The sequence below is a fragment of the Oncorhynchus mykiss genome, chromosome 4, assembly GCF_057628025.1.
Source record: "Oncorhynchus mykiss isolate SJ-2025 chromosome 4, ASM5762802v1, whole genome shotgun sequence".
Taxonomy (NCBI): Eukaryota; Metazoa; Chordata; class Actinopteri; order Salmoniformes; family Salmonidae; genus Oncorhynchus; species Oncorhynchus mykiss.
The window spans coordinates 46,941,811-46,959,998 of NC_143025.1; the positions used below are offsets into that span (position 1 = coordinate 46,941,811).

The 18,188-nt window shown below is 42.0% G+C and overlaps 1 protein-coding gene across 11 annotated transcripts in view; it reads right to left on the reverse strand.

Moving 5' to 3' along the window:
- The window catches only part of LOC110521915 (AP-2 complex subunit alpha-1), a 60,301-nt gene that overhangs the window by 9,584 nt on the left and 32,529 nt on the right, over positions 1–18,188 (reverse strand). For 4 of the 11 annotated variants that reach the window (XM_090232186.1, XM_090232187.1, XM_090232193.1 and 1 more), the window contains 10 exons: positions 17,861–18,029; positions 17,595–17,732; positions 17,000–17,182; positions 16,467–16,564; positions 15,974–16,205; positions 13,917–14,096; positions 3,267–3,421; positions 2,704–2,763; positions 2,095–2,166; positions 1,657–1,739 (listed from right to left, as the gene is read on the reverse strand). In XM_090232186.1, the coding sequence (XP_090088312.1) occupies positions 1,657–1,739; positions 2,095–2,166; positions 2,704–2,763; positions 3,267–3,421; positions 13,917–14,096; positions 15,974–16,205; positions 16,467–16,564; positions 17,000–17,182; positions 17,595–17,732; positions 17,861–18,029 (1,370 nt within the window). Of the gene's footprint in view, positions 1–1,656; positions 1,740–2,094; positions 2,167–2,703; positions 2,764–3,266; positions 3,422–4,952; positions 5,989–13,916; positions 14,097–15,973; positions 16,206–16,466; positions 16,565–16,999; positions 17,183–17,594; positions 17,733–17,860; positions 18,030–18,188 lie in introns of those variants that run through there. The other 7 variants (XM_090232188.1, XM_090232189.1, XM_090232195.1 and 4 more) reach the window with 3 other exon arrangements.

Genomic DNA, 18,188 nt, shown 5'->3' on the forward strand with positions numbered 1-18,188 from the left:
GAAATCACACACAGAACGAGCACTATGGCTGGTGGCATTGTCATACTGGAGGGTCATGTCAGGATGAGCCTGCAGGAAGGGTACCACATGAGGGAGGAGGATGTCTTCCCTGTAAAGCACAGCGTTGAGATTGCCTGCAATGACAACAAGCTCAGTCCAATGATGCTGTGACACACCGCCCCAGACCATGATGGACCCTCCACCTCGATCCTGCTCCAGATTGCAGGCCTTGGTGTAACGCTCATTTCTTCAACAATAAACGCAAATCCAACCATCACCCCTGTTGCCACCCCCGTGCTTCACGGTTGGGACGGTGTTCTTCGGCTTACCAAGCCTCCCGTTTTCCTCCAAACATAACGATGGTCTTCATGGCCAAACAGTTCTATTTTTGTTTCATCAGACCAGAGGACATTTCTCCAAAATGTACCATCTTGTACCATGTGCAGTGGCAAAACATGGCAAACCATAGTCTGGCTTTTTTATGACGGTTTTGGAGCAGTGGCTTCTTCCTTGCTGAGCGGCCCTTAAAGTTATGTCGATATAGGACTCGTTTTACTGTGGATATAGATACTTTTGTACCTGTTTCCTCCAGCATCTTCACAAGGTCCTTTGCTGTTGTTCTGGGATTGATTTGCACTTTTCACACCAAAGTACGTTCATTTCTAGGAGACAGAACACGTCTCCTTCCTGAGCGGTATGTAGGCTGCGTGGTCCCATGGTGTTTATACTTGCGTACTATTGTTTGTAAAGATAAACGTGGTACCTTCAGGTGTTTGGAATTTGCTCCCAAGGATGAACTAGACTTGTGGAGGTCTGCAATTTATTTTCTGGGGTCTTGGCAGATTTCTTTTGATTTTCCCATTATGTCGAGCAAAGAGGCACTGAGGTTGAAGGTCGGCCTTGAAATACCTCCAGAGGTCCACCTCCAATTGACTCAAAGGATGTCAATTAGCCTACCAAAAGCTTCTAAAGCCATCATTTTCTGGAATTTTCCAAACAGTTTAAAGGCACAGTCAACTTAGTGTATGTAAACTTCTGACCCACTGGAATTGTGATACAGTGAATTATAAATGAAATAATCTATCTGTAAACAATTGTTGGAAAAATGACTTGTCATGCACAAAGTAGATGTCCTAACGGACTTACAAGAAATTTGTGGAGTTGATGAAAAACGAGATTGAATGACTCCAACCTAAGTGTATGTAAACTTCCGACTTCAACTGTACATACACACGTGCAAATACACCCATGCCGTAGCCAAGATATGCATTATGCTCACTCACCCAGCATCTAATGCATTATAGAAACTGAAGCGTACCTTACCACTGAATAAACATTCTGTATACTAAAATGGACATGACAAAGCTAGGATGTGAACACAAATACTAAATGACGTCATCTATTACATTCTGTGCACGCTCAGAGGTACTTACCAATGCTATAGAATAGCACAGACATCAATTCAAATAGGTTTAAGCATATAGGTTAATGTATTTCACACGGGACTGATCTGCATGAAAAGGGTTAATACTTCAAGGGAAGAATCCTAACTTGAAACCCACACATAACGCAATCTCCCAGAACTCACATCAATGTGACAAATGTGACTTATAGGATTCAAGCATCTCCCCGCATTGTCTAGTAGCCCAAACTCACCCAGGTTCTGGCGGTACTCAGACTTGATGCCGATCTGAAGCAGCTGGTTCTCAAACAACACACCGTTGTTCTTACACACAAATCTGACAGGAGAGAGAGAGGGAGAAAGTGAGTGAGAATGAACGTGTTAGGATTTATCATCATGTAGCATTTGCTGCTTATAACATGTCAATCAAGTGGCACATACACTACCTATAAGTCATTGGAACTCTGCAGTCATGCCATCATATCGCAATATCAATTCACTTTGCAGACAAACATACGTATCTTACCATACGTGAATGACTTAACATAACAGACGTCAGTGACATCTACACAAGTTGGTTTTGTTTCAATCCAGTAGGTTGTTAGATACCTTTGCTCAAGAGTGACAGAACCCAAAAACAAGCCAGCCCCGCCGGAAAGAGAGAGATAGGAGGAGCGAGAGAAAGCTCTTACTTGTTGAGAAGCTCATCTGACTCGGGCAGAGGAGGGGCAGGATCCTCAGAGGCCACAGTAGGGGGAGCAGAGCTGAGAGGAGGAAGGAGGGATGGAGAAAGGATGGATGAGGAGAGGTGGATGACAGCACCCACAGAAAATGGCAGGGGGTGTGAGAGAATGTAAAATGTGTTTGAAGGGGATAAAATGAATTACAGATAGAAAAAGGGATAGAGAGAGGAGGAGGAAAAGAGTGTGTCAAGCGAGACCCAAAGCAGTGAGGCATGACAAACAGGAGAAGAGAAGGAGAAGAGAAAAAGCAGAGGTGGGTTAGTATGAGCACTTAGATCCAATTCATCAAAACTGACAGTATTAACAAAAACAATGAAAAGTATTTTGCTTGTAAACATTTGTGTGTGGTACATGCATGTATGAATAAACAGCATAGGTAGACTACAATAACATAATCCAACAACCCACATGCAATAGAGGGTATGTGTGTCCATGTGACTAGTTTAAGGTTGAGGTGCCCATGCAGCCTCCCTAAATAGCTTTAGATTAGAACAACAGTGTTCATATGTGTGTTTGGGTGCAACATGACAGTCAGCCATCTTATTGCTGGCCCCTTACTCCGAGTCACCAGGACCCTCCACCAATGGGGAGTCAGAGGCCTCGGGAGCGTGAAGAGCGCTGCCAATGTCCAATCACAATCGAGGACAAGAGACACACAAGCACGCACGTTGCCGGACCAAGCACGCACGCACACACACACACACAAAAACACAGAGAAGGAGAAATAGAAAAGGGGAAGGAGAGAAAGTAAGAAAATAGAAAGACAGTCACATACACAGCAAGATAAAAAGAGAACAGACAAGATTACACATAGAAGACGCAGAGTGACTGATAGAATGACTGATAAAGACAGAGACAGAGGACCAGCACATATCACAGACAGCAAGCACCACAAGAATAAAACAACGCTCATTTTCAAGAGCAAGCTTCATATTCTACCACAGTGCATCTGGACAACTAAAACACATAACAGCCACACCACAAACATCAAGTATCCACTAGACACTGATCTTAGGTCAGTTTTGAATTTATCCCCAAGGGTAGGCTTGGAGTGGGGGTAATCTAGGCTGATTCCAGATCTGTGTCTATGGGAGTCTTCTAGTCACAGGGTGAACATTCACCTCAGGAAGCCGTCGTCGTTCACGCCAGCAGAAGTGGCAGAAGGCCCCGCCTCTGAAAACACATCAACCAATAGGCTGCCTGCACTGGGAGTGGCCCCACTAGCAGGAGCGGTCGAACGAAGGCCAAGCAGATCTGCTGAAGGGGAGGGGGTGGACTGGAAGACAAAGAAAGATGGACAGGGAACAGAGAGAGAAAGGATAGAGGGAAAGAGAGAGCGAAAACAGAGAGAGAGAGAACAGAGAACGAGAACGAGCGAGCGAGCACAAGAGAGAGAGAGCGAGAACAGAGAGAGAGAGAGAGGAGAACAGAGAGAGAGAGAGAGAGAGAGAGAGAGGAGAACAGAGAGAGAGAGCGAGAACAGAGAGAGCGAGAACAGAGAGAGAGGAGAACAGAGAGAGAGAGAGGAGAACAGAGAGAGAGAGAGAGCGAGAGGAGAACAGAGAGAGAGAGAGAGAGAGAGGAGAACAGAGAGAGAGAGAGAGAGGAGAACAGAGAGAGAGAGAGAGAGAGAGAGAGAGAGGAGAACAGAGAGAGAGAGAGAGAGAGAAAGAGAGAGGAGAACAGAGAGAGAGAGCGAGCGAGAACAGAGAGAGCGAGAACAGAGAGAGAATGAGAACGAGCGAGCGAGCACGAGAGCGAGAACAGAGAGAGAGGGGAGAACAGCGAGCAAGAGAGAAAGCGAGAGAGAGAGTGAACAGAGAGAGACATCATTTGTATAATAGCAGTGCTTTGAGAATATATTGCTCAATATTAAGTAAATCCATTACACAGACCGTGATTGTGTTTTTTCCAAAGCAATCACCATCTCTTTCAACTGCTGCCAGTCTTTGAATTGTCAGAACAGAAATTACAAGATTGCAATAACAGTATTATAACATCATGTTTTTTTTAACACTCATTTGTGTGTGTGGACTGAAAGTGGGTCTCAGAGATTAACCCTGACTGTGGATTTACGACAGATTGGTGAGAAACAACATCCCATTCCATGATTAGTGTCTGTCAGTCAGTACCAGGGAGAACCAATCTCCAGTTTCTTTAAAGAAAAAATGTAGTATTCTAGGTTGCATTAGAATTTTTGTACCAGAAAGCAGTAAATTAACTAGAGACAGATATTTGGTGCCATGTAAATCTTGATGTCTGTTGCATGAGAGCAAAATGTGCCTTTGTATAAATGATCTCATATGTGATTTGTCATGAAAATCCAGGAGGATGGACTTTGTTATAAAATGCTGTGGCTTAGTCCTGCTGGCTGGGGTCTCAACGAATCACCTACGGGTGACCTCATTGACAAGCTCCATTACTGCAGTAATTAAATAATAACGCTAACTTGCTTTGAAGAAATTTAAAAGTCTCTCCTTTTGATTACAATAATTCCACGACAATTTTGGTGACGAGGATGGGATGATGAACTTCATTTCTCTGATTGTTCCCAGTGAAATTCAGGTTAACCGTGTGCATTAGATGCAGCTGGGGAAAGACACTCTCCCCTATTTGGAGCAGATCGGATCCCCACATGGCTGGGAGCGTCAGCTGAATGGATACATCATTTTGACACGAATTGGATTAGGGAGGAGACTTTTTTCTTCTTCAATTGAATTTGAAAGTGCACAATTGATAGTACTAGTTAGACATTACATTGAACGTTGACGTCGGAGTGGACAATCAATAAGTGATAGGCTAACAAATTTTTGAAATAACAAAACAAAACATAAAAGCCCCTGTTGAGGGTACTCTCAGAGCGAGGTCTTCCTTAAGATGGCCACAACTGGGGTAACTAGCAGGACTGAGTTGAGTTGATAAGAGTGTTCTTAAGTGAGGTATCAGTTGCGGACTTCCAAAAGTCCAGATCCGTGGTACTGGTTGATCACAGTAGGACTGGTGAGGTTAATGTATTGATCGAGGAACCAGAGTGCGGGTGACGCCTTGCGAGGGCATTTGGCTTACTGAAGTTAAAATTATAACATGAAATGTTTTGATAAATTAGTTAAACAGGTATGACCTGGGTTACAATTGTTGAGAGGTTATTGTGAGTATTTGTTGTTGGGACCACTAATTAGGTAATCATTTGATAATGTTATGTGTTTTCCTGTTCATATAGACAGGGTTTGAAATCAGGTGTGGGTAATCTTTGTAGAAGCGTTCTGACCAAGTCTGACCAAGTCTGTGTGAGTGGTCTGACCATTCCTCTGTGGATGGTTATTTAGTCATGTTCTGTGTGAGCATTTGATCACTCCTGTGTGGATGATCATTAAGGTTCTGTGTAAGCCTGAGATAAATAATAATTAGGAGATAAGTTAATGATATGCAATGGTTTAAAATAGTTAGGTACATATGTGAAAGCTGTAAACCAAATGTACCTATAGAAGTAAGAAAATATTCCGTCAGGCGATAAATATTAAGTGTGTTTGGGAACAGGGCTGTGTGAATGTGATATGAAAGTTCTGTGAGTGTGGAAATAAGATGTAGAAATGTATATAAGAAGATTGAAATTTGGTTAATAAATGTTGATAATGTTATTTTGGGGTTCCGTCCATTACTTCCCATCATAGAATATCACCGGGTGGTATTGAGAGCGGGATGTTATTTTATACCTGAAGAGCATTATTCCAACGACCCGCTGGGCAGTGTCCAGGAAACTTCAGGTTTTTTCCGCTGGGAGATTGCTGAACCAATGGATTTGGTTGATGTGAGTACCTAAGAATTCAACGTTCTACATGGATTCTGTGAAGATATGAAAATATGATGAATTGTATGTGTGTATAATCAATTACTAGAGATTTTATAAAGTAATTCTGGGAAAATAATGAGATGCAACTTAAACAACCCATACGTAGACGTACGTAGGTTTTGAGTTGGTCCCTTTAATGGATCATTTGATAAAGATGAGGTTTAACATTATTAAAACTGTCTACAAAGTCTGGGCAATTGTCTCAGAAAATGATTTGAGTGTTTCCACTTTTGGTTAACTTACCCTAACGATGTCACTATAAAACGCTTATTGGATTTTCTCCGTCCGGGTACTACATTTGAAATAAAACTGCCCTTTAAGGCAATTTTTTTTTCTTCTTCTTCCCAGTATGAGAGGAGTTGCTATATTTATTGAATAAACCTTTTTCCATAAAGTTCGAGCGAATTAAGATTGAATCTCGACGTAACTTATAACGTCGTACAAAGCCTAGGGTATCCATCAAACGATCATTGCTGGATTAATGTGATGTAGTTCAGTAAATAAAATATATTGCATGAGAGAACAATCTGCTTCTATTAAAAAGCGAAAAATCCGTTTCCTAATCAATGAATGTCGATTTAACTCGTTGACTGCTAATCTATTCCTTTTGTGCATGTGAGAATCTCTGCGGAGACACGTGTGGACCTGTAGGGCTATTTCCTGGGAATTGTGTCGTTACTATGTGCCAGATGTTAAGACTACAAACCATTGTAATTGGGTTATTTGTGGGATTTCTTCGTCATTTCAATAGCATTGGGTCTATAATATTGACCAAAATATGGGTTTCTGATTGTAAATCAAGTATTGGTATGTTTTGCCTAGACAGAAACTGCCGGCAGTGTTTGTTTAAGATACAAACTGAACGTTTTAGCAGCTTGCTTAGTTCGAATTAAAAGGTCAATTTATTCAAGGTAATATGCTTTATTCGAGGTAATACCGTGGGGTCAAAATGATCACAAGAACGGTGAGCAAAAATCCCAGAACCACACGGGGGGACCTTGTGAATGACCTGCAGAGAGCTGGAACCAAAATAACAAAGCCTACCATCAGTAACACATTACGCCGCCAGGGACTCAAATCCTGCAGTGCCAGACGTGTCCCCCTGCTTAAACCAGTACATGTCCAGGCCCGTCTGAAGTTTGCTAGAGAGCATTTGGATGATCCAGAAGAAGATTGGGAGAATGTCATATGGTCAGATGAAACCCAAATATAACTTTTTGGTAAAAACTCAACTCGTCGTGTTTGCATCCAAAGAACACCATCCCAACCATGAAGCATGGAGGTGGAAACATCATGCTTTGGGGATGCTTTTCTGCAAAGGGGACAGGACGACTGCACCGTATTGAGGGGAGGATGGATGGGGCCATGTATCGCGAGATCTTGGCCAACAACCTCCTTCCCTCAGTAAGAGCATTGAAGATGGGTCGTGGCTGGGTCTTCCAGCATGACAACGACCCGAAACACACAGCCAGGGCAACTAAGGAGTGGCTCCGTAAGAAGCATCTCAAGGTCCTGGAGTGGCCTAGCCAGTCTCCAGACCTGAACCCAATAGAAAATCTTTGGAGGGAGCTGAAAGTCCGTATTGCCCAGCGACAGCCCCGAAACCTGAAGGATCTGGAGAAGTGTATGGAGGAGTGGGCCAAAATCCCTGCTGCAGTGTGTGGAAACCTGGTCAAGAACTACAGGAAATGTATGATCTCTGTAATTGCAAACAAAGGTTTCTGTACCAAATATAAAGTTCTGCTTTTCTGATGTATCAAATACTTATGTCATGCAATAAAATGCAAATTAATTACTTAAAAATCATACAATGTGATTTTCTGGATTTTTGTTTTAGATTCCGTCGCTCACAGTTGAAGTGTACCTATGATAAAAATTACAGACCTCTACATGCTTTGTAAGTAGGAAAACCCGCAAAATCGGCAGTGTATCAAATACTTGTTCTCCCCACGGTGTGTGTGTATATATATTTTTTTTTGGTAAGAGTTTCCATGTTTTAGTCCACTGGTGAAAGCGAGTCGTGCTCGTTGGGCTATATCGGGCCGTAAGGGATGCAGTAGAGGTCTGAATAGTTGAATCGGAAACTTTCTTCAATCATTTCTGATTACTGTTGCCGAGTTTTATAGTTTATGTAACACCAGTGAATTTGAGCAGGTAGTTAATGTATTCTAACATTATAATATGTTTCCATTATGTGGAACAGTGTCCGGTCATTAAAGTGGATTGCAGTTCGAGATTATTTTTACAGGGACAGTGCACATTAATCAATGTTTCAATAAAAGTGCCGGTTTTAGCCAGCCGGCTAATTTTCAACCACAGTCCCTGGGCAGGTTATTAAGAACAATTACAGTACAGACAATCAATGAGCAGTGAGCACATGCAGAGCAACATAGAACAAGCAACACGTAGCACGCAGACAGAGCAATAGCACAAAAAGCAACAAACACATAAAAGCAACAAAGTGTTTCCACAACTCACAAGCTACAGACAACATGGAAAGCAGCAATACACAGCTAGGGATAATATTCACTAGTCTGATTGGCCTTTAGCCATGTCTTCATGTTTTTTGTGAAGGTGTGAAAGGTGGTACAGTTGTGTCTCTCTGATGGCAGTGTATTCCAGACATGGGAAGCTCTCACAGAGAAAGCAGATCGACTAAAGGTGCTTTTCCTTAAGGGAACTATAGTCACCTCTCATGGCAGACCTTGTGGCTCTGCTGCCATAGGTTTGAGTTTTCATTTAACAAAAGTACTGAGTGGATGGGGAGCCAGGCCATTTAGGATCTTGAATACAAGACATACGTCAGTGTATTGCATAAGATTTTTCCAACTGAGGAGCTCATGCTTTCTGAGGATGTAACAGTGATGATGACAATTGGGCTTCCTATCAAGCACTTTGAGAGCCTGTTTGTAGACAGACTGAATGGGTTTTAATGTTGTACAGCAAGCTTGGGCCCAACTAGTCAAGCAGTATGTATGTTAAGGGAGACGTACGTCTCAAACAACTGTTTCATAGATGCCTGAGATCAAATATCACTGATTCCTTAGGCTGAGAAATTGACTACATTTGTGACCCGGAAAAAAAAGTATTACATTTAGTAACGATACCAGGATAACGTTATATGGTTATGGAAAAGAGAGACCAGTCATATCATATGATATGGGAGGGAATCGTTAGTGGCGAGACAGATTTTGCTGTGTCTAAGGGTAGCACATGCTAAATTAAGCACACAAACGTTGGGGTACATTAAAACAAAAATGATTTGAGGGAGTACAGTGGACTTATTATGTTATGTTTGTAGTTATAACTTTGGGTTGCTGATTAAGATGTAGTATAGTGGATATTGATGAAATGTACACTTTCTCTAGGATGAGAATGGGGGTGGTCATTTTCCTCTCTTTGAAATGTTTCCCCGGGGCTATGGTCTTGGCGAGAGCAGTGAGTGTGACTGAGACCGAAACTACCAAATTAACTAAGGCCTGGCCATTTTTGTTTGTTTTTACCTTAAGATTTGCAAATACCCACACACAACACACTTGTTATGACTATTTGTTGGTGTTTTTCAAATACTATGTCTGATTTATTGTGAGTGTTCTATTTCAGCGTAGCCTAGTGGTTACAGTAAATCCCACAGGGTAGCCTAGTGGTTACCGTAAATCCCGGCAGGGTAGCCTAGTGGTTAGAGTGTTGGACTAGTAACTGAAAGGTTGCAAGTTCAAATCCCCGAGCTGACAATGTACAAATCTGTTGTTCTGCCCCTGAACAGGCAGTTAACCCACTGTTCCTAGGCCGTCATTGAAAATAGGAATTTGTTATTAACTGACTTGCCTAGTTAAATAAAGGTAAAATAAAGTTTGGGTTTAGTGAGTTTTCCATTTGTCTTTGTGCCAAGGTATCTTAAAGGGACACGCACACACAAATAGAATTTTCTGGAGTTTTAATTGAACACAAGTTAAATATTTTGATAAGATACACTGGAAACTTGCATTTCGTTTCCAGTATGACATTGACTGTTTTTCATTATTTAGTCTAATATAGTAAGAAACCCTTCTTTGAAGGGTTTGTATGACCTCTGACATCTGTCCTGACTTTCCAGTGTGGTTTGATCACCCTCATTGGAAAGCTATTTGGATAATGAATTTAAGGTCAATTGTAATACTAATTTGAAGGTAATTTGTAATATTGATAATTATGATGAAGTTTATAGTTCTTAGCCATATTTGTGATTTGGACCAATGTGAAGAAGGAGAGGGTGTTGCCTTTGACTAAGGCTAGGCTTAAGTCCATTTTACTATGACCGTATAGGTGCAACTATTTTTCTTTATGGAGTTGTTAAGGATAGTGATTCTAATTAAATTATTTGAAATTATTTTGTTTTATTTTTAACCAGTAGTAGTGTTTTTTTTAATACACATTACTCACACTGGGAGTCATGCATCAAAATGGAGGAGGTAACAGTCCTCTGAGGTTTTGGATTGAAGTTTACACACCTTTAGTGATATATAGAAGTGTATTGAGTGACATGTGAAGGAATGTATTGTTGTGTTGTTTGTTCTGTTCTGATACAAATCTCACCAGAATAGGTCTGCTGGATGGTTGGGATGTGGTCTATCTTCCTGATCCTGTGGCTCTGCGATGATGTTGACAGTGTGATGGGGAGTATAAGCCAATTTGAAAAAATTGTTGTTTCAATATAATGTGTTATTCTCTTTGACATACATTTAGACATTGGTATTAAGAATAATTGGTAAACGTAATAATTTATCATATAGCCAATGCTTGTCTGGATTTCCTGAATCAAAAATGAACTGAGCTAAACTGTTGTTTTGATCTTTCCTCTCTCGAGGTCACAGTCGGTGGCTTAATGCATAAAAGGGATAATTTGCCCACGAGAAGTGTGAACCTCAAAACCCCCCCAAGCTGGCTGAAGAAGAGTGACAAAGGCGTTCAATACGGCCCTGTCTGCACCACTTCAACAGAGAGACCTGAGTCCGAGCCAGCAACCGATGTACAGCATCCAATCTAAGCTGTTTTTACTCGCATGTCTTTTCTCTCAGGAGTGTGACAGGAGTCCACATTGAGTGAGCATGGGGAGAAATCTGTTCCAAACTTCTCTCATGTTGTTGGTTGACAAATGGACTAGACATAATGGGTGGTAAATGTGGTGGTGGCTCAGGTGAGACATTGAAATTGGGACATTATCATGGACATCCACTTTGAACTGTAAAGCTATCTGAAAACAATGACGAAGACGGCAGCAGAATCAGTGCCTGAAGCGTTGGGGGGGAGGCATTGGTCAACAACTGTGCCCAAAATTGATTGTAGAGGTCTACACAGTGCTGAAATAGTAATTTAGATTAAGAATGATGCATTAGGATACTGATCTGTAATTATAATCATGATAAGAAAGTTAATACTAGAATGATTGGATAATTATGCAGTATGTTAATATAAATGTACATTCTGCCAATGTGTGTTGAATTGAGGGTTTTGAGTGATTGGTCCTATCACTGAGCAATGTCATTCTACAATTTGGTTGGAAAATTAATTGGGTTTTGATTATGATTTGGAAACTGAATGATTTTTAAAACTGACGGATTGATTGGTGAATGGGTAGATTGAAACTGATCCTAATCTATTTGACTTAGTTCCACTACCAAATTACGTTTTTGATGATAGTGATAATAGTCAGGAACTATAGCAGGTATGGTGTTATTAATGGCAGAGAGACTATAGGAGTTGCCTTATAAATAGTGGAATCATGACGCTTGTCTCGGGTCATGTTCATTAGGCACCAACGGAATACATTTTTACTTAAACCAGGAGTCACTACCTGGATTTGTCCAACAAGATATGCTAATTTTAGTTTCTAGAAATAGTTATTTCCACCATGCTGATCCATTGGAGTGTGATAGATAACTAATAACTAATGCATATTTTATTAAACTCCATTGTTGCATGCACTGCATTATGCATTAAATATTTGATTTTCACTCTCTATGAAGATATAGCCTTGAATCATATAAACTGTATGCATCTTTTGCTTTTCTTCAACTGCTGCCAGTCTTTGAATACAAGTGATTTATGTCATTGTGCTGTGTCTTGTAATTGCTACAAAACAAATTGTCCCTTCACAGAAAAACAACGATGATAAGGGCAAGGGGGTCTACTAAGCTATCCATTAAGATGGTCATACCAAGTATCATTTAGCTACTTGATTTTGAATTTAAGGACCCATTTAGGTATAATTAATATTTGTAAAGATTGTTATGAAACATTGAATTTGGCCTTACTGCCATTAGCCCATAGAAACACATTGAATAACAGATAGTCAAATAAATAAATAATAAAAGGATGTTTGTTTAAAAGTGTCCGTCTTCTGAGAGATAGGTGGACACCTGCTCGTCAAACATCTCATTCCAAAATCATGGGCATTAATATGGAGTTGCTGCTATATCACCCTCCACTCCTCTGGGAAGGCTTTCCACTAGATGTTGGAACATTGCTGCGAGGACTTGCTTCCATTCAGCCACAAGAGCATTAGTGAGGTTGGGCACGGATATTGGGCGATTAGGCGTGACCCGCAGTCGGCGATCCAATTCATCCCAAAGGTATTCGATGGGGTTGAGGTCAAGGGCTCTGTGCAGGCCAGTCAAGTCCTTCCACACCGATCTCGATAAACCATTTCTGTATGGACCTCGCTTTGTGCACGGGGGTATTGTCATGCTGAAACAGGAAAGAGCCTTCCCCAAACTGTTGCCAAAGTTGGAAGCACAGAATCATCTAGCATGTCAATGTATAATGTAGCATTACAATTTCCCTTCACTGGAACTAATGGGCCTAGCCTGAACCATGAAAAACAGCACCAGACCATTATTCCTCCTCCACCAAACTTTACAGTTGGCACCATGCAGTCCGGCAGGTAGCGTTCTCCTGGCATCCGCCAAACCCATATTAGTCCATGGGACTGCCAGATGGTGACGCATGATTCATCACTCCAGAGAACGTGCTTCCACCGCTCCAGTGTCAAATGGTGCAGATTTTTACACAACTCCAGCCGACACTTGGCACTGCACGTGGTGATCTTTTGTGTGCGACTGCTCGGCCATGGAAACCCATTTCATGAAGTTCCCGATGAACAGTTATTGTGCGGACGTTGCATCCAGAGGCAATTTGGAACTTGGTAGTGAGTGTTGCAACGGAGGGCCGGCAATTTTTTAATACATTTTTTGTGACGAACTGACTTGTTGGAAAGATGGCATTCTATGCCGGTGCCACATTGAAAGTCACTGAGCTCTTCAGTAAGGCCATTCTAATGCCAATGTTTGTCTATGGAGATTGCATGTGGCTGAAATAGCTGAATCCACTCATTTGAAGGGGTGTCCACATACCTTTGTTTATATAGTGTATAAGAAAGATCAGGAAATTATTTTTTATTTAGTTTGACCCATATTTCACCAATTTCTTTTTCCATATTTACTTCCATTCATTTTTTAAACTGGTACCGCTACCTTGAGACGAGTCAAATAACCAACATGTACGTGTTCGTGAGAGTCTCGGTGTGTAATCCCAAAACTGCTCGGGAACTACAGACAAGAGGTTGGCAGATCGACAATAGCGACTTCGGAGCAAAACGGAGAAACACCATCGTGTTCTTGAGTTTCATCTTTTCGTAGAGGGGTTTGGACGCTACAGGAGTTCTCGGGATGTCTCATGGTTTGACAAACACAGCTGTAGCTTGGCCACCTTCCACTGCAGAAGGCCACCATTGGCGGATGCGGTGGATTGAGATGCAGCGCATTCAAAAAACTTAAAACGGATTTTGTTGAGGATTTTTTGATTATGCTAATTAGATTTCCACGGGTATAGAGAATAGGTGCCATTTGGGGTGCAGAGAAAGTATATTGAATTGAATGCTCACAGCGTTAGAGGCTGCGATGGCAGCGTCGCCCCCCCTGTCCCCTCCACCGTTGAGCTCTCCTCTCTCCTTGCCGTCCTCCAGCTCCACCGACACGGCACCCGGACCCTTCTTCTTCTTCAGCTTGGCCAAGATGGATGACTCCCTCTCTGGGAAGGGAGGCATCTCCTCCAGCACAGTGGCCTGAAGAGGGGGGAGGGAGGGATGTGGTTACAGTTATGACAATGTGACTAAACCAGTCAGAGGTCAGGCCTGTGACCGTATAGCAATGTCCATGACCGTGGTTGAGGTTTACATTTGAAACACTGAACCGTATCTGAACACGGCAAGGTTATGTTGTTGATGCTCTGTTGGCCCGCAGTCAAATCGAAAGGTATTCTACAGTGGCTTCAGAAAGTACTCATAACTCTTGACTTTCTCCACATTTTGTTGTGTTACAGGAACATTTTTACTAAATTAATTCATAACGAAAAGCTGAAATGTCTCAAGCCAATAAGTATTCATACCCTTTGTTATGGCAAGCTTAAATAAAGTTCAGGAGTGAAAATGTGCTTAACAAGTCATAATAAATTGCATGGACCCACTCTGTGTGCAGTAATAGTGTTTAACATGATTTTTGAATGACTACCTCATCTCTGTACCCCACACAATTATCTGTAAGGTCCCTCAGTTGAGCAGTGAATTTCAAAACAGATTCCATCACAAAGACCAGGGAGGATTTCCAATCCCTCGCAATGGCACCTATTGGTAGATGGTAACCATTTTAAAAAGCAGACATTAAATAAATGCATTGTTTGCAACAAGGCACTTAAAAATACTGCTAAAATTAGGCAAGTCCATTAACTTTTTATACAGAATAGAAAGTGTAATTGTATGGGTATGCTTGTAATCATTAAGAACTGCAGAGCTTTTCAGGATAAAAAACAGAAACGAAATGGAGCTAAGCACAGGCAAAATCCAAGAGGAAAAACTGTTTGTCTGCTTTCCACCAGACAGGACTAAAACAAAACTAAAACACAATCTACTCAAGAGTTGCTTACCAAGAAGACAGTGAATGCTCCTGACCTAGTTACAGTTTTGACTTAAATCTGTTTGAAAATCTAGGACAAGACTTTAAAATGGCTGTCTAGAAATGATAAACAATCAATTTGACAGAGCTTGAAGAACTTTTAAAATAATAAAATAGGCAAACAGTGTACAATCCAGGACTGCAAATATCTTAGAGACCTACCCAGAAAGGCTCACAGCTGTTATCGCTGCCAAAGGTGATTCTAAAATGTACTGACTCAGGGGTGTGAATACTTATGTAAATTTGATCTTTCTGTATTTTATTTTATTATTTTCAATACATTTGCAAAGATATCTAAAAACATGTTTTCACATTGACATTATGGGGTATTGTGTGTAAAGAGAGAAAATCTATCGAAATAAGTGAAGGGGTATGAATACTTTCCAAAGGCACTGTAAGTGCATATAAAATGGCAACATATTTTACAGTAAACAATAAAAAATAAAGAAGTGAAAGAGATGAAGAAACACGTGCAGAGCTGCGATAGCCTGACACCTCACACTAAATTCTTCCTCTGCTCTGTTGTTCGCTACAGAGAGTCTGAAACTGCTACCGTAGAAGTCGTTTGTATGACTTTAAAATGAAGGGTGTGGTACAAAACAATTTAAATCAGTGATTGGATAGTGTATCAAATCTAACCAGAGGATCAAAATTGATCACGACATCTTGTAGTCTGGCCCAACCCATCAGTTTCTGGGACCAATCAGAACGGTAAGAATGTGTTCACATTCTAGAAACCGTCGGGGAGAGTGGCAAATCCAGACTCATTGTGGAAAAGAAACGTCAGTTGGTCAGAGCGATGTGGATGGGTAGCCAGGCAAGAGCTGTGTGTGCAGTGATAACACTCCCTGGCACAGTCACATATTCGACTCTCACACTGGAGACCAGGGTTCAATCCCTGTACCCACCCTTCCAACCTGTCACAGAGTGTCAGAACGCCTACAAATATATAGACCTCTTTTTTTGCCGATCAAAAACCCCAAAAGCTCACCAGGACGTCGGTGCTGGCGATGGAGGAGAGCTTGAGGTACTCCACGGCCCTCTGCTGCAGCTCCACGTCTGAGTTCCTGATCTGGCTGTCGGAGCGAAGCACCTCCTGGATCGTGGCCTTGGTCTCGGGGAACAGGTTGATGAACTTGATGTAGGCGGAGAGCAGCAGGGCGCGCGTGGGCACCGAACACAGGTGGAACTTTGAGTGGAGCAGGTTGAACTGGACCAGAGGGCTGGAGAGAGGGATGAGAAAGAGAGAGAAGACAGAGAGAGAGAGAGGGGAGCAGTAAAAGAGTTCAAATGATCGTGGGAAGAGAGGATGAGAATGGAGGAGAAGAGGGAGAGAAGGATGACAAAAAGGTAGAACCATAAAAAGAAATGAGAAAGATGGGGAAGAAAAACCTGATTAATACATCAGAAAATAAGAACACCCCGCATATTTGTGTGCGTCTCAGGTTGATGATGTCACTGGTGTGGGAGAGGCCACCACTCACCTAGAGCGGGGATCCCCGGCGATGAGGTTTCCAAACTCTCCCAGGATGTACCCCCCCACCTTCACCATGTTCTCATGACAGGCTGGGGCCTGCAGCGCCTGGAGGGGGAGGAGGGGGACAGTTAGAAATGTAAGTAATTTGAACAGATTTTATGATAGCCAAATGCTATGGATCTTCAGAGCCGTGTTCAGTAGGCACTGTGCGTCTGTGTGTGTATGTGTGTGTGTATTGTATGTTTTCCCCCTCGTGAGTGCCTCTGTTTGTGTCTGTGTTAAAGAGTGTGTAACCCAGCGTTTCCCAAACTGTGGGTCGCCTGATATGAAAATGGTGTCGTGGGAGAATTTATAAAACAAACAAATTACTCAAACGGGGAGGAAATAATAAACATATATTTTTTTTTATAATACATTTTAATAGTTTTAAAAATGTTTTCACCGTAATGTACTCAACCAGGGAATATGATTGAGGAATTTCCAAGCTGAGACAAAAAGAGCACATTGGATCCAGACGTATCCGGCTTGGGGAACCCCTACCTCAAAGACAGTCTTGGCGGCATAGCCCTGCACGTCATCGCGGTTGATGACAATCTGGATGACGCGGTACCACACCTCCTCACTGACGTAGTCCCCGGCAATGCGGATGAGGTTAAGGATGGTGTCAACATACCATGAGTAGTCCACTGCATACTTTTCTGCCAGGATGGCCACCTTCAACACCTGGGAGAGAAGGGAGCAGAGGTTACACCAGGGGTTCCTAAACCTTTTAGGCCTATGACCCCATTTTGATATCTGAAATTTCTTGCAGCTCCACCCATATGATATTTTTAAGTACAACAGCCAAGTTGTACGTTTTTATTTGGGGCTATGGCAGTCAATTGAAAAACATTTTCATTTAGATTTTTAAGATTAACCACATTACAATGATTTTGAGACACAAAGACGATATGATAATATATATCTACATATATATTTTTTTAAATTCGGAATTTTATAAATTCTCCCACGACACCATTTTCATATCAGGTGACCCACAGTTTGGGAAATGCTGGGTTACACACTCTTTAACGCAGACACAAACAGAGGCACTCACGAGGGGGAAAACATACAATACACACACACACACGCATACCATCTCCTCTCTGATGGAGTAGTCGGCTGTCTCCAGGTAGCTGAGCATCTCGGCAACTATCTGCTTGGCGTTGCTACGGTCACACATGGCGTAGAGCAGGTCAGCAGCCCTCTGGCGAACACTCACATCCCTTTCAGTCTGAAGAGAAAAAAAGGTAGAAAATGTGTTACAAACACCAAAGTACTTCAAACAAAGTGTTAATCAAAAAAGCAGCGTCTCATCTGAACAGTGTGTGTGTAGCGTGCGTGTGTTTGACAGAGACAGACCTTGAGTGCGTTGATGACGGTCTCGATGTGCGTCTTGACGGCCTCATGGGAGAACTCCGAGCTGGCCAGGGTACACATGCTTTCCAGAGCCAGGTAGCGCAGATTGGTCTCTCTGTGCTGCAAGAACTGACCTAGCTGGTTACAGGCACGCACCAGCAGGTTGGGCTCACTGGAGAGGGGGAGGTAGGAGGGAGAAAAAAAAATGAGTAAGCCACACCATAATTGCCATTCTTTAGGTTTAGGATGAGAAAGAGAGAAAGAGACAGAGAGAGAGTAGAAATAAGAATATACTCTGTGTGTGTGTGTGTGTGTAAATGTATTCCACATT